Source organism: Monodon monoceros, unplaced genomic scaffold (genome assembly GCF_005190385.1).
Source record: "Monodon monoceros isolate NGI ecotype Baffin Bay Population unplaced genomic scaffold, NGI_Narwhal_1 Super_Scaffold_13, whole genome shotgun sequence".
Taxonomy (NCBI): Eukaryota; Metazoa; Chordata; class Mammalia; order Artiodactyla; family Monodontidae; genus Monodon; species Monodon monoceros.
In genome coordinates, this window is record NW_021703769.1 from 70,858,123 (window position 1) to 70,871,590 (window position 13,468).

Sequence of the window (13,468 nt, forward strand, 5' to 3'; positions counted from 1 at the left end):
TTGTTAGATTCCTTGAATCTTTGACCTCATGGTGTGGGAGTGAAGGTTTTCTGGGAAACAGGTGAAGCTTGGGGGTAAGGGAAGGGGTGGGACAGGGTAATAGAAGGAGCAAGAAAAGAATTTGGGGGCTAACTTATTCTCTGTCTCCACAGCTTCAGCACCCGGAGCTGCTCCTTTGACCATCTCTTCTCCTCTCCCCGTGTCATCCTCACTACCTGGGCCAGCCTCTTCTCCAATGCCAGTTCCCAACTCCTCTCCCCTTGCTAGTCCTGTGTCTTCTACAGTCCCAGTTCCAGTATCATCTTCACTCCCCATCTCTGTCTGCACAACGCTTCCGTCCCCAGCCTCAGCTCCACTCACCATCCCCATCTCAGCCCCCTTGCCTGTTTCGGCTTCAGGCCCAGCTCTGTTGACTAATGTGACTCCAACACTGGCAGCGGCTCCTGGACCTCCCTCTTTGGCACCAGTTGGGGCTTCTCCATCAGCGTCAGCCTTGACTCTAGGTTTGGCCACAACTCCATCCCTGTCCCCATCTCAGGCACCTGGTCACCCTCTGTTGTTGGCTCCAGCCTCTTCACATGTTCCAGGGTTGAACTCAGCCGTGGCCCCAGCATGTTCACCTGTCCTGGTGCCAGCTTCTGCTCTGGCCAGTCCTTTTCCGGCAGCATCAAATCAAGCTCCAGCTCAGGCTTCCCTTTTGGCTCCAGCACCTACTGCATCTCAGGCTCTAGCCACCTCTCTGGCTCCCATGGTGGCTCCACAGACAGCAATCCTGGCTCCTTCTCCAGCTCCTTCTCTGGCTCCTCTTCCAGTCCTGGCTCCATCACTAGGTCCTACTCCTGTACTGGCTCCATCGCAGACTTCGGTTCCACTTCTGGCTTCATCATCTACTCCAGGAACTCCTTTGGCCTCAGCTTCCTCACTGGTGCCAGCCCCAGCTCCTGTGTTGGCTCCATCATCAGCTCAAACTATGGTACCAGCCCCAGTTCCGTCACCTCTCCCAAGTCCGGCTTCTACGCAGACACTGGCTTTACCCCCAGCTTTAGCATCCACTCTTGGCGGATCGTCTCCATCTCAGACACTCTCTTTGGGAACTGGGAACCCCCAAGGTTCTTTTCCAGCTCAGACATTGTCATTGACTCCAGCAGCATCCCTAGTACCAGCTCCAGCCCAGACACTGTCTTTGGCACCGGGACCACCACTGTGTCCATCTCAGACGCTGTCTTTGGCTCCAGCACCCCCTCTGGCTCCAGTTTCTCCAATGGGCCCGGCCCCAGCTCACACACTGACTTTGGCTACGGTGTCGTCATCTGCTTCACTCCTGGCCCCAGCTTCAGTGCAAACACTGACCTTGAGCCCTGCCCCAGTGCCGGTGCCCACCTTGGGCCCAGCGGCAGCTCAGACTCTGGCACTGGCCCCAGCCTCAACACAGGCCCCAGCTTCCCAGGCATCTTCCCTCGTGGTTTCGGCAACCGGTGCCGCTCCCTTGCCTGTCACCATGGTATCCCGGCTGCCTGTTTCCAAGGATGAGCCTGAGACACTGACATTACGCTCTGGTCCCCCCAGCCCTCCCTCCACTGCTACCTCGTTCAGTGGTCCCCGACCTCGACGCCAGCCCCCACCACCACCTCGTTCCCCTTTCTATCTGGTAAGTTTTACTGCCTCAAAGGAGAGGGAACAGGAGATTGAATTTCTTTGGAGTGTTGCTACAGAGTGGATGGAACAAAATAATGTCACCTTTATCTTGGTAAATTACGAAGCCTAGTTTTGTGGACCTAATACTTGAATGTCACTGGACAAAGCCCTTCCCTGGGCCTTTACTCTTATTTGTAAAATGGGAAGAATAATCCATGTCCTACTTTTCACAGAGGAAGTAATTGAGGACATAATGTGCTTTTAAAACTATTAATCACTGATGTGTTCAAGGCTTTCTTGTTACATTTGGTCTCTTTGGTTCTTGCTTACTCTTTTGAGTTAGTGTTGGCATCTAATTGCCCCATTTTACAGATGAAACTAGCCTACTAAATGATCTTTTAAAATTTATACAACTTGTGAGAACACAGATGTGCTGGCTCCATTGCTTTCTCTTCTTCCCCACAAGAGGCAGTCCTCAGAGACAGGAGGATTTTTCTCAGTTGCTAAAACTGTCACCATTAAGTATTTGAACTTCTAGGGTAGAAAGGACACCACGGAATGCAGTTCCCTAAAGATCATGAGCGTTTGACTTTGACGGTCATTTGCTGTAGTTTTTTACCTCCATGGTGATTAAGTGGGAAATAAAAAGAACTCTGTCCCTTCATGAGCTTTCTGGTAGCCATTTTTTTCTATCATATATATAGTTGTATATATATTTGGTTAAATAAAAGTTGCAACTCAGAGTAAGTAACCCAGGACCTAATAATGAGAAAGATCTAGTGAGTCCTTCCAGGCCCTCTTGTCTTTTTCTCACTCTGATAATAGAGCTGCTTATTCTCGGCCCCAGTCCCCCACCCTCCATCTTTGCCACTTGCTTCCACCTTTGGTCTTTCTCTAATGCTGCCAGGTTGGTCTGGCTTTTTGGAAGTAGAGAGAGGAGAGCCTAGATCCTAGCCCAAGGGTGCAACCCCATGGTCTGTGTTAAATTTTCATTGCTCTGCAAGTAGGTAGCAGCTTCTTGATACTTTTTCTTTAAACAGTTTGAGATATAAATCACATACCATACAGTTCACCTATTTAAACCATACAATTCATTGGCTTTTAGTATATTCACAGAGTTATGCAACCATGACAACAATCAACTTTAGAACATTTTCATTGCCCTAAAAAAAAAGAAACCCCACACCCTTAACCATCATCCCTGACCTTTCCATCCCTCCTAGCTCTAAGTAACTTGTATCTGTAGATTTACTTATGGAGTTATATACGTTTTTTTGTGACTGGCTTCTTTTACTTAATATTTTTGAGGTTCATCCATGTTATGCTATAACTGACATATATATATGTATATATATCAGTACTTCATTTTTTAAAAATTGTTGAATAATATGCCATTGTATGAATATACCACATTTTATATATCTATTCATCAGTTGATTGGGGGACATTTGGTTTGTTTCTTCTTTTTGGCTGTTATGAATAATGCTGCTGTGAACATTCATGTATAAGATTTTGTATCTTTTCATATATGTTCGGTTATATTGGATGTAAATTTAGGAGTGGAATTAACTGGGTTATGGTAACTATGTTTGACTGTTCGAGGAACTGACAAACTGTTTTCCAAAGTGGCTGTACCATTTTACATTCCCACCAGCGCTTGTGAGGGTTCCAGGTTGTCTACATCTTTGCCAAAAACTTGTTATTATTTGTCTTTTTTGATTATAGCCATCCTAGTGGGTTTGAAGTGGTATCCTGTGGTTTTTAAATATTTATTTATTTGGTTGCGCCGGGCCTTAGTTGCAGCGGGGGGCTCCTTAGTTGCGGCTCCAGGGCACTGCAGTTGCAGCTCGCCAGCTCCTTAGTTGTGGCATGCGAACTCTTAGTTGAGGTATGCATGTGGGATCTAGTTCCCTGACCAGGGGTCGAACCCGGGCCTCCTGTATTGGGAGTACAGAGTAGAGTCTTATCCACTGCACCACCAGGGAAGTCCCTTTTGTGGTTTTGATTTGCATTTTTCTGATGGCTAATGATGTTGAGCATCTTTTCAGTGGTTGTTAGCCATTTGTATATCTTCTTTGAAGAAATGTCTATTCAGATCCTTTCCCTTTTTTAATTGGGTTATTTTATTCTTTTCCTTTTTGTTATTGAGTTGTAAGAGTTCTTTATTCTGGATACAAGTCCTTTTTCAGGTAGATGATTTGCAAATACTGTCTCCTTTGCTGCTACTTAATGAGAGCTGGCCTTAATGATTTTTCCCTCTGCTAGGATGCTTTCCTTCCTCACTTATTAGACCACCAGGAGCCAAGAGGTCAAGCTTAAGGTAGCAGTCAGGAAGGGAGATTTGGGACACTGCTTTTTTTCAGGACCATCTTGTAGGGTCCAGTCTCCTTCATTATTTGTTCATTCTAATAACATATTTATTGAAAGCCTACTTTGTGCCAGATACTGAGTTGGATACTGGATGGTTACAGTGAGGGGCTTACACTTTAGTGGGTAGAAGATGTTAATCAAAGAATCCTATACATGTAAAACTACAAGTGTGATAAGTGCTACAAAAGAGTTAGGTGGTTTTATAGCCTGTGAAACTGGAAGCACAAAGATGGGAAAGGATTGGGTCAAAGTCATACAGGTATCCTGTCAGCCAGGGCACTCCCCTTTTCTCTCTCGGGGTTACCTAGATGTCTGGTTAGCTGTTCCCATCCCACCCCATTCCAGTCTGACCTTGGACAAAAACCTACCATGGATTTGATTAGCCTCTCTGTATCCTGGTCAGTGATTTGAGGAGGGATTTTAATAATTGTTTTGGACCTACTGCAAGAAGATAAATTAACTTGGATATTCTGGATTTAAGTGTTATATGGGAAAACTCACGCAAATCATCCATTCTATAAGTTTGTCAAACATATGGATCTTAATTTTGAATATTCAGGCACCTGCTTTGGTAGCATACAGGGAAGATCAGTTTTCTTTTGCGGAGAAGTTATTTCATTTAACATTGGGAAAAGAATAACTCCCATTATTGACAATTTGGAAGAACTAAAATAGTGTATTGTTGAATCTTATGGTTTCCACAGATTATGTTTAATTCTGGGCGGAACTGCCAGATTTTCTATAAGGACGCTGATCACTTTTTCTGTGTTTTTCTCCTCTTATCCTCAGGACTCTCTGGAGGAAAAGCGGAAGCAGCAGCGGTCTGAACGCCTGGAACGGATTTTCCAACTTAGTGAGGCTCATGGGGCCCTGGCACCCGTGTATGGGACTGAAGTCTTGGATTTCTGTACCCTGCCCCAACCTGTTGCCAGCCCCATCGGCCCTCGTTCTCCTGGCCCCAGCCACCCCACCTTTTGGACTTATACCGAGGCTGCCCGCCAGGCTGTACTGTTTCCCCAGCAACGACTAGACCAGCTGTCAGAAATCATTGAGAGGTTGGCAGGGCTAAGTGCTAATGGGAAGTGGGTCTTGGGGCCTCTGAGTGGATATAGTGGTTAGGGCTGGTAAAGGTGCTAACTTCTGGGGCCATTCAGAGTTCCATATTTTATACTGCTTGCCTTCTTTTTACAGGTTCATCTTTGTCATGCCTCCTGTGGAGGCACCTCCCCCTTCCTTGCACGCCTGCCACCCACCTCCTTGGCTGGCCCCTCGTCAGGCAGCCTTCCAGGAGCAATTGGCTCGTGAGCTCTGGCCCCGGGCTCGTCCTTTGCACCGTATTGTGTGTAACATGCGTACCCAGTTTCCTGACCTGAGGCTTATCCAGTATGATTGTGGTGAGTTCTTTGGCCAGTGAGGGTCTCTTGACCTCTTTTCTTGTCTTAGCCTGAAGACTGTTACATCAAAGGGATGCTGTACATAAGGTCTCTGTGGATTTCATTAAACATCAGATAGTCTTTTAGGTTATGCTTCTGGGTGAGATGCAGAAATGTAGGCCTCATGATAGATTCTTGGCATTCATGAATTTGACTTTGATGAAAGTTGAAAATGTTTGCTAACTCATTTATTCAGTGATTATTTTGTGAACATGTTACATCATTTGGGATACAATGGCAAATGCCATAGCACAGCGTGGAGTTTTCAGATTTATGGGGAAAGGTGTGTGGTGGTATAAGACTGCACAGTAAATAGTAGATTTTGGGGAATTCCCTGGTGGTCCAGTGGTAGGACGCCACGCTTTCACTGCTGAGGGCACAGGTTCCATCCCTGGTTGGGGAATTAAGATCTCGTAAGCCAGGTGGCCAAAAAAAAAAAGTAAATAGTAGATTTTGTTTTGGGGAAAGATTTGAACAAGGATGCTTGTCTTTTGAATAGAATCTTATTGATTAGAAGAAATTTGGCTGCAGGTAACAGAAAACCAACCAACGGTGACTTAAACCACAAGATCATTTATTGTTTACTAAATGAGAAATGCCGAGAATGGTGGTATATGGCTGGTTCAGCAGCTTAGTGGTATCTTCATGGACCCAGGACTTTACCTCCTATCCTTAGCTTTTATCTTTTTATTCTCATGGTTATTTCTTCATGGTCTTAAGATGGCTGCTATAACTCCAGGGAGCACACCAGTGCTCCAAGCAGGAAGCAAGGGGTTGAAATAAAACACTCGCAAGTCTTTCATTTTTTTCTGGGAAAGAAAGCCCTCCCAGTTGACTTAGATTCAAAATTTATTGGCTCAGATTGGGCCATATGCCCATCCTTAGAGTAATCACTGACAAAGGGAAAAAGGAACTGTGGCTTATTTGGAACAATAATGATTCATTTTCTGGGGTTGGTTTGGCGTGCGCCTTCCGTGGGAATCAAGGGATCTCTGCCAGGTGTCCATAGGATTAGTCAGGTTCTGTTAACCGAGAATGGCTGTTGGACAGTAGCGAATAGTTTCTGCCACAACTGTGCACAGGTATTTCTATAGTAATATGTTTGCAGATTTCTTAAACGTCTTAGAACATAAGAAAGTCAGCAGAATTTTTATTAATATGTGTTCAATAAATATTTTAGTAAAAAGATAATTTTATAACATTTGAAACCATTCAGAATAGGTGAATTGAAAGTCTTTGTTAAAAGTGTTCAAACTGATTGAATCACTATTTTCATGTTTGATGGGAGGTTAAACTACATAACCTCATAAGATCCTGCCTCTCTGGTTCTTATCTCAGTGACCTTCCATCCAAGTGAGCTATGACATCAATGGATTTGTTGATGTTTATCTTGTGAATGGCTTGTGCTGCAGCTGGTATAACTCAGTGTAGTACTTGAAGGTCTTTTCTTGCTCATACACCATTGAGGATTTCTTTTTTCCCCCTGAGGGTCTGTATTACCCTACCCCTAGTTAGACTGAAAGAAGTCAGATCCAAGACAGGAGCAGACTGAAGAGGAAGAACCCTTAAGGGAAGAAAATATATAAAGTTAAATATTTTTGATTCCCCTGGGTTGATCGAAACCCTGGCGTAAAACTTGATCTTTCAACTACACAGGCTTCCAGTGCTGTGTTTTTCTTACTCCAGTTTATAGCTAGCTCCCTGTACCCCTTCATATCTCTTTAGGAAAGTTGCAAACGTTGGCAGTGCTGTTGCGACAGCTCAAGGCGGAGGGCCACCGGGTGCTCATATTCACCCAGATGACCCGAATGCTGGATGTGTTGGAGCAGTTTCTCACCTACCATGGCCACCTCTACTTGCGTCTGGATGGGTCTACTAGAGTTGAACAGAGACAGGTAACCCAGGCATCTCCAGCCCTTAGAGGCTCGCCTCAGCTCTGTCTCCTTTTTCCAGGGTTCAGAGTCCCAGGAGGGGCCCCCACTAAGCCTTGGTGTGTTTTTGGGGATATGTCTCCCAATACTATTTTTTTTTCCTTTCCCTCTAGGCCTTGATGGAACGATTCAATGCAGACAAACGCATATTCTGCTTCATCCTTTCAACTCGGAGTGGGGGTGTGGGCGTGAACCTGACGGGGGCAGACACTGTTGTTTTTTATGACAGCGACTGGAATCCTACCATGGATGCTCAGGCCCAGGATCGCTGTCACCGAATTGGCCAGACCCGAGATGTCCACATATATAGGTATTGCCTAGTCTCCCCTTACCTTACTTTCCCTTTGCTAATAGGGTTTTATTGATGTATTTGTCTGTTTATACATGTCCTTTATCACCCTCTAGGCTTATCAGTGAACGGACAGTGGAAGAGAACATCCTAAAAAAGGCAAACCAGAAGAGAATGTTGGGAGACATGGCAATTGAGGGAGGCAACTTCACCACAGCCTATTTTAAACAGGTACTAAGATCTTCCAGTCTGTGCAAGAGAGAACTGCTATGCCTGTAGGAGTTACTACTGCTTATTAAAAAGGATGCTTTGGTCTCCACAGATCTGCCTCTTCAACTAGTGGTGCTTCTGATACTACTAAGAGCTATCAGCTTCATAGCTATAGACCTGGGACTAACATTCCGTTGGCTCTGACACTTTTCATATGTTCTTTCCAAAGCAGACCATCCGAGAGCTGTTTGATATGCCTCTGGAGGAACCATCTGGCTCATCTATACCCTCTGCCCCTGAAGATGAGGAAGAGACTGTGGCCAGCAAGCAGACCCATATCCTGGAGCAGGTGAAAAAAGAGTGGGCAGGGACTTCACTGGCCATCCAGTGGTTAAGACTCTGTGCTTCCACTGCAGGGGGCACGGGTTCGATCCCTGGTTGGGGAACAAAGATCCCGCCGCAGAAAAAGAGTGGGCAGTCCCTAGAGTAGAGCTAATGGTTGTAGTGTGTGTTGTCTCTCAGTCTTTTGAGTTTGTCCAAGGGGAAAGAACTATTTCTGCTGCTTCCCAGATTACAGTTGGCCTTTGATAGTTGTGAGTAGATTGTTTATTGGTTCACATGATTTCATAGATAGAACACAGGATATGGAGTCCACGGTTCTAGGTTTGAGCTCCAACAGTGCTTCTTTATTTTGGGCGGTACGTAGGCCTCTCACTGTTGTGGCCTCTCCCGTTGCGGAGCACAGGCTCCGGACATGCAGGCTCAGCGGCCATGGCTCACGGGCCCAGCCGCTCCGCGGCATGTGGGATCTTCCCGGACCGGTCCCCTGCATCGGCAGGTGGACTCTCAACCACTGCACCACCAGGGAAGCCCCAACAGTGCTTCTTAATAGTGTTCGTTAAGCCACATCCATTTAATCTTCTGAGCCTCACTTCCGAGTTTTCTGAATTTTGGGCTGGAGAACAACATCCCAACCACTCTTTTTTTTTTTTTTTTTTTTTTTTGCGGTACACGGGCCTCTCACTGTTGTTGCCTCTCCCCTTGCGGAGCACAGGCTCCAGACGTGCAGGGTCAGCGGCCATGGCCCATGGGCCCAGCCGCTCCGCGGCATGTGGGATCCTCCTGAACCGGGGCACGAACCCGAGTCCCCTGCATTGGCAGGCGGACTCTCAACCACTAGCGCCACCAGGGAAGCCCCCCGAGTTTTCTGAAATGCTAAATTAGAAGGAAGTAACTGAAGGTTAAATAGCATAGTGGATGTAAGAAGTGCTTTGTATATGGTGTAAAACTCTCATTTCCCAAACATTAATGCATACTAGAATCACTTGGAAGGCTTTAAAAAAGATTGATTCCTGGGTCCCATCTCACAGTCTACTTAAATCATGATTTTGAGTGGTGAGGTCTGGGCATTTGTATTTTTTCAGAAGTAGACAGGTGTTTAGGAACTGTAGGTGTGGATTATCATGGAGAAATTTTCCCCTACCAAGTGCCTTCCTCTCATGCTCTAGGCTACTTCCCTCAGTGACTTTGCTGTGATCTCCCTGGATATTCATCTCAGGGGAATGATCATATGTTAATCTGTTGTCATGAGGCATCTCAGTGCAAAAAAGAATTGTGGATTATTTTGTATTCAAAACTTCTGGGATTGCTTTTTTAAAGAGATTTGAGGCTTACTTGAATGGAAAGTAAGTGGAACTAGAGGTCTCTAAAACAGTTATTTTGTCCCTGGTGGCACTCCTGGTTGAATCTGTTCCATTCTTTGTGGACCACTGTGTTGCTTTGGTAATTTTGGGGGCCCAGAAGAGAGTTGAGTTCTGATGTAAATCTGGTTTGGTGTAAACGTGGCCTCAAACATTTGCCAGAATCAAATCACAGGATGTAAAGTTCTTTAATTCTCATGGTTATTCTTCCCCACACCCTCATAGGCATTGTGTCGGGCAGAGGATGAAGAGGATATCCGTGCGGCCACCCAGGCCAAGGCTGAACAGGTGGCTGAGCTTGCAGAATTCAATGAGAATGATGGGTTTCCTGCTGCTGACGGAGAGGAGGCTGGTCGGCCTGGGGCTGAAGATGAGGAGATGTCCCGGGCTGAGCAGGAAATTGCTGCCCTTGTAGAACAGGTCTGTGTTGGATCCACTAGTTCTCAACCTCACCCTCCACAACTCCTTCCTCTGGACTCTGCGACCTTCTTTCTGTCTTCTCTGGTGAAAATATTCAAGGGTGATGGGCCCTGGGCACCAGGTCCCTGTGTTCATCATCGCTGCTCTTCCCCACAGCTGACCCCCATTGAGCGCTATGCCATGAAATTCCTGGAAGCCTCACTGGAGGAGGTGAGCCGAGAGGAGCTCAAGCAGGCAGAAGTGAGTATGGGGGTGGGGATAGAAGTGAAGTGGCTGCTTTCCATCCACTCCCCATGCCTCTTGCCTCCCTCTGACCACTCATTGGGCTCTGTTTTTGGTAGGAGCAAGTGGAAGCTGCCCGCAAGGACCTGGACCAAGCGAAGGAGGAGGTGTTCCGCCTACCCCAGGAGGAGGAGGAGGGGCCAGGGGCTGGGGATGAGGTTTCCTGTGGGACTGGTGGAGGCAGCCACCGGCGCAGTAAGAAGGCCAAGGCCCCCGAAAGGCCAGGGACTCGCGTCAGTGAGCGTCTTCGTGGAGCCCGGGCTGAAACTCAAGGGGCAAACCACACTCCTGTCACATCCATGCATCACCCCCGCAGCACCTCTACACCCCCCCGCTGCAGCCCTGCCAGGGACCGAGTTCCCCGGCCAGCGCCTAGGCCTCGACCCACTCCAGCTTCAGCTCCTGCTGCAATTCCTGCCCCAGTCCCTGCCCCAATCTCTGCCCCAATCCCCATTTCAGCCCCAAATCCAATAACCATGCTTCCTGTCCATATCTTGCCTTCTCCCCCTCTTCCTTCTGCACAGATTCCTCCCTCTTGTTCTTCTGCCTGTACCCCTCCTCCTGCCTGTACCCCTCCACCAGCTCATACCCCACCTCCAGCCCAAACTTCTCTCTTAACTCCTTCCTCCCCTCTCTTGCTTGGTCTACCTTCTGTGCCCATTTCCCCACCAGTCACCAACCTCCCCTTGGGCATGGGGCCTGAGGCAGAGCTGTGTGCACAAGCAATGGCATCTACTGAGTCCCTGGAGCTGGCTGATATGGCCAGTTCCGAGACTTCCCCAATTACTCTTGTGCCCCCTAAGGATCTGTTGCCAGTTGCTGTTGAGATCCTGCCTATGTCAGAGAAGAACCTTTCTCTCACCTCTTCTGCACCTAGCCCAAACCTGGCAGCTGGCAGCGTCCCCAACGGTCAAGAGCAGGAGGTGCCCGAGCCTGCTGAGGCGACCATCCTCTCAGTGCTGCCTGATGGTGAGGAAGTGGCCGCGTGTCTGAGTGAGAGCAATAGGCTGGAGCTCCCACCCTCAGCAGCATCTGATGAGCTACTTCAGGAGCCACTGGAGGCTGACAAGAACTCAGAAGAGCTGGTGGAAGCCCAGACCCCAACGTCTACCCCAGAGAAACCACAGGAACTTGTTTCAGCTGAGGCCGCAGCCCCATCAACCTCATCCTCGGCCACCTCCACACCTGAGGGTCCTTCGCCTGCCCGGCCCCCTCGGCGTCGCACCAGTGCCGATGTAGAAATTAGGGGTCAGGGGGCTGGTCGGCCAGGGCAGCCTCCAGGTCCCAAAGTGCTTCGCAAGCTGCCAGGACGGCTAGTGACTGTGGTAGAGGAAAAGGAACTGGTGAGGCGACGGCGACAGCAGCGGGGAGCTGCCAGCACCCTAGTGCCTGGGGTCTCTGAGACTGGTGCCAGCCCGGGAAGCCCATCTACCCGCAGCATGTCGGGGCCAGAATCCTCACCTCCCACCAGTGGTCCCTGTGAAGCTGCTCCCCCATCCACACTGCCCACCCCAACCCAGCAGCCCTTCATAGCTCGCCGTCGCATTGAGCTGGGGCTGACTGGTGGGGGCAGCCCAGAAAATGGAGAAGGGGCACTACTTGCCATCACCCCTCCTGCTGTGAAACGTCGCAGGGGGAGGCCCCCCAAGAAGAACAGGTCTCCAGCAGATGCTGGGCGAGGGGTGGATGAGGCACCTTCATCCACCTCTAAGGGAAAAACCAGTGGGGCTGATTCAGTCCCTGGGGCTGAGACCCTTATTGTTGCGGAGCCTGTCCTGGCACCCCAGCTTATTCCTAGGCCCCAGCCTCTTGGACCCCAGCCAGTTCATAGACCCGAGCCTGTCGTCCTATCACCTGTGGAGAAAAGAAGGCGTGGGCGGCCCCCTAAGGCCCGAGATTTGCCCATTCCTGGGACCATTTCCTCTCCAGGGGATGGCAGCTTAGAGAGCCGGACACAGCCACTCCCGATACCGCCACCCCTGCCACCGCTCCCACCACTCCTAGCCTGTCCCACTGCTACCGTCGCCAACACTGTCACCACTCTCACCATTTCAACATCCCCACCCAAGCGGAAGCGGGGCCGACCTCCCAAGAATCCACCGTCACCTCGGCCCAGCCAGCTCCCTGTCTTGGACCGCGACAGCTCTCCTGTCCTTGAGAGCTGTGGATTGGGGAAGCAGCGGCAACCCCAGGGCCAGGGGGAGAGTGAGGGTAGTTCATCTGATGAGGATGGAAGCCGCCCCCTCACCCGCCTGGCCCGCTTACGTCTTGAAGCAGAAGGAATGAGGGGACGAAAGAGCGAAGGGTCCATGGTAGTGGCTGTAATTCAGGATGATCTGGATTTAGCGGATAGTGGGCCAGGCGGGTTAGAATTGACACCTCCCGTGGTCTCATTGGCTCCAAAACTGCGTTCGACCCGGCTGCGTCCAGGGTCTCTAGTTCCCCCACTAGAGACTGAGAAGGTGCCTCGCAAACGGGCAGGGGCCCCAGTTGGCTGTGGTCCTGGGCTGGCAAAGCGGAGCCGCCTGCAGCCCCCAAGTCCCCTGGGGCCTGAGGGTTCAGTAGAGGAGTCTGAGGCTGAAGCCTCAGGTGAGGAGGAGGAAGGGGATGGGACCCCACGGCGCCGGCCTGGCCCCCGCCGGCTTGGTGGGGCCACCAACCAAGGGGACCAGCGTATCTTGCGCAGCAGCGCCCCTTCCCACTTGGCTGGCCCTACCATTAGTCACAGAGGCCGTAAAGCCAAGACGTGAGTGGGCTGCCCCCCTTCACCTAGGCTTTCTGCCATGGCCCCTCTCCCTCCATGACCAGGCCTGACTCTGTTAACCACTACTTGAAGTCTTTTGAGGGGGGAATCCTCCAGGGAGACATAGGGGCCTTCTCCCTTCTTTCCACCAAAGTAGGGGGTAGGCAACTGGTTGTCATGGAAACGGGGCTCTTCACATATCCCCTTCCCTTCCACCCCACATGGCTGGGCAGTGTTAAGGGTGGCAAGATAGTCTTTGTCCCCACCCCCTTGTACTTGATTTCCCCAGCTATCTTTCACAGCCCCCCCACCCTTAGGGGAAGGGGGAGGGGCTTCTCTACAATGAGTTTTTTTCTTTTTTTCTTTTTTTTTTTTTTTTTTAAGAAGAAAAAAATAATAAACTTAGTTTCTGTATGAGCATCCGCGTAAGGAGGCTTCTGATTTTCTGGTCTGGT

The 13,468-nt window shown here is 49.3% G+C and overlaps 1 protein-coding gene across 5 annotated transcripts in view; it reads left to right on the forward strand.

Annotated features, from left to right (window-relative positions):
• SRCAP (Snf2 related CREBBP activator protein) overlaps positions 1-13,433 on the forward strand; it is a 32,678-nt gene extending 19,245 nt beyond the window's left edge. For 4 of the 5 annotated variants that reach the window (XM_029219485.1, XM_029219488.1, XM_029219483.1 and 1 more), the window contains exons 24-33: positions 153-1,648; positions 4,795-5,060; positions 5,197-5,399; positions 7,164-7,333; positions 7,483-7,679; positions 7,775-7,889; positions 8,098-8,217; positions 9,794-9,988; positions 10,145-10,228; positions 10,330-13,020. In XM_029219485.1, coding sequence (XP_029075318.1) covers positions 153-1,648; positions 4,795-5,060; positions 5,197-5,399; positions 7,164-7,333; positions 7,483-7,679; positions 7,775-7,889; positions 8,098-8,217; positions 9,794-9,988; positions 10,145-10,228; positions 10,330-13,020 — 5,537 coding nt within the window. Of the gene's footprint in view, positions 1-152; positions 1,649-4,794; positions 5,061-5,196; positions 5,400-7,163; positions 7,334-7,482; positions 7,680-7,774; positions 7,890-8,097; positions 8,218-9,793; positions 9,989-10,144; positions 10,229-10,329 lie in introns of all 5 variants that reach the window. The other variant, XM_029219484.1, reaches the window with a different exon arrangement.
• Positions 13,434-13,468: the final 35 nt, after the last annotated feature.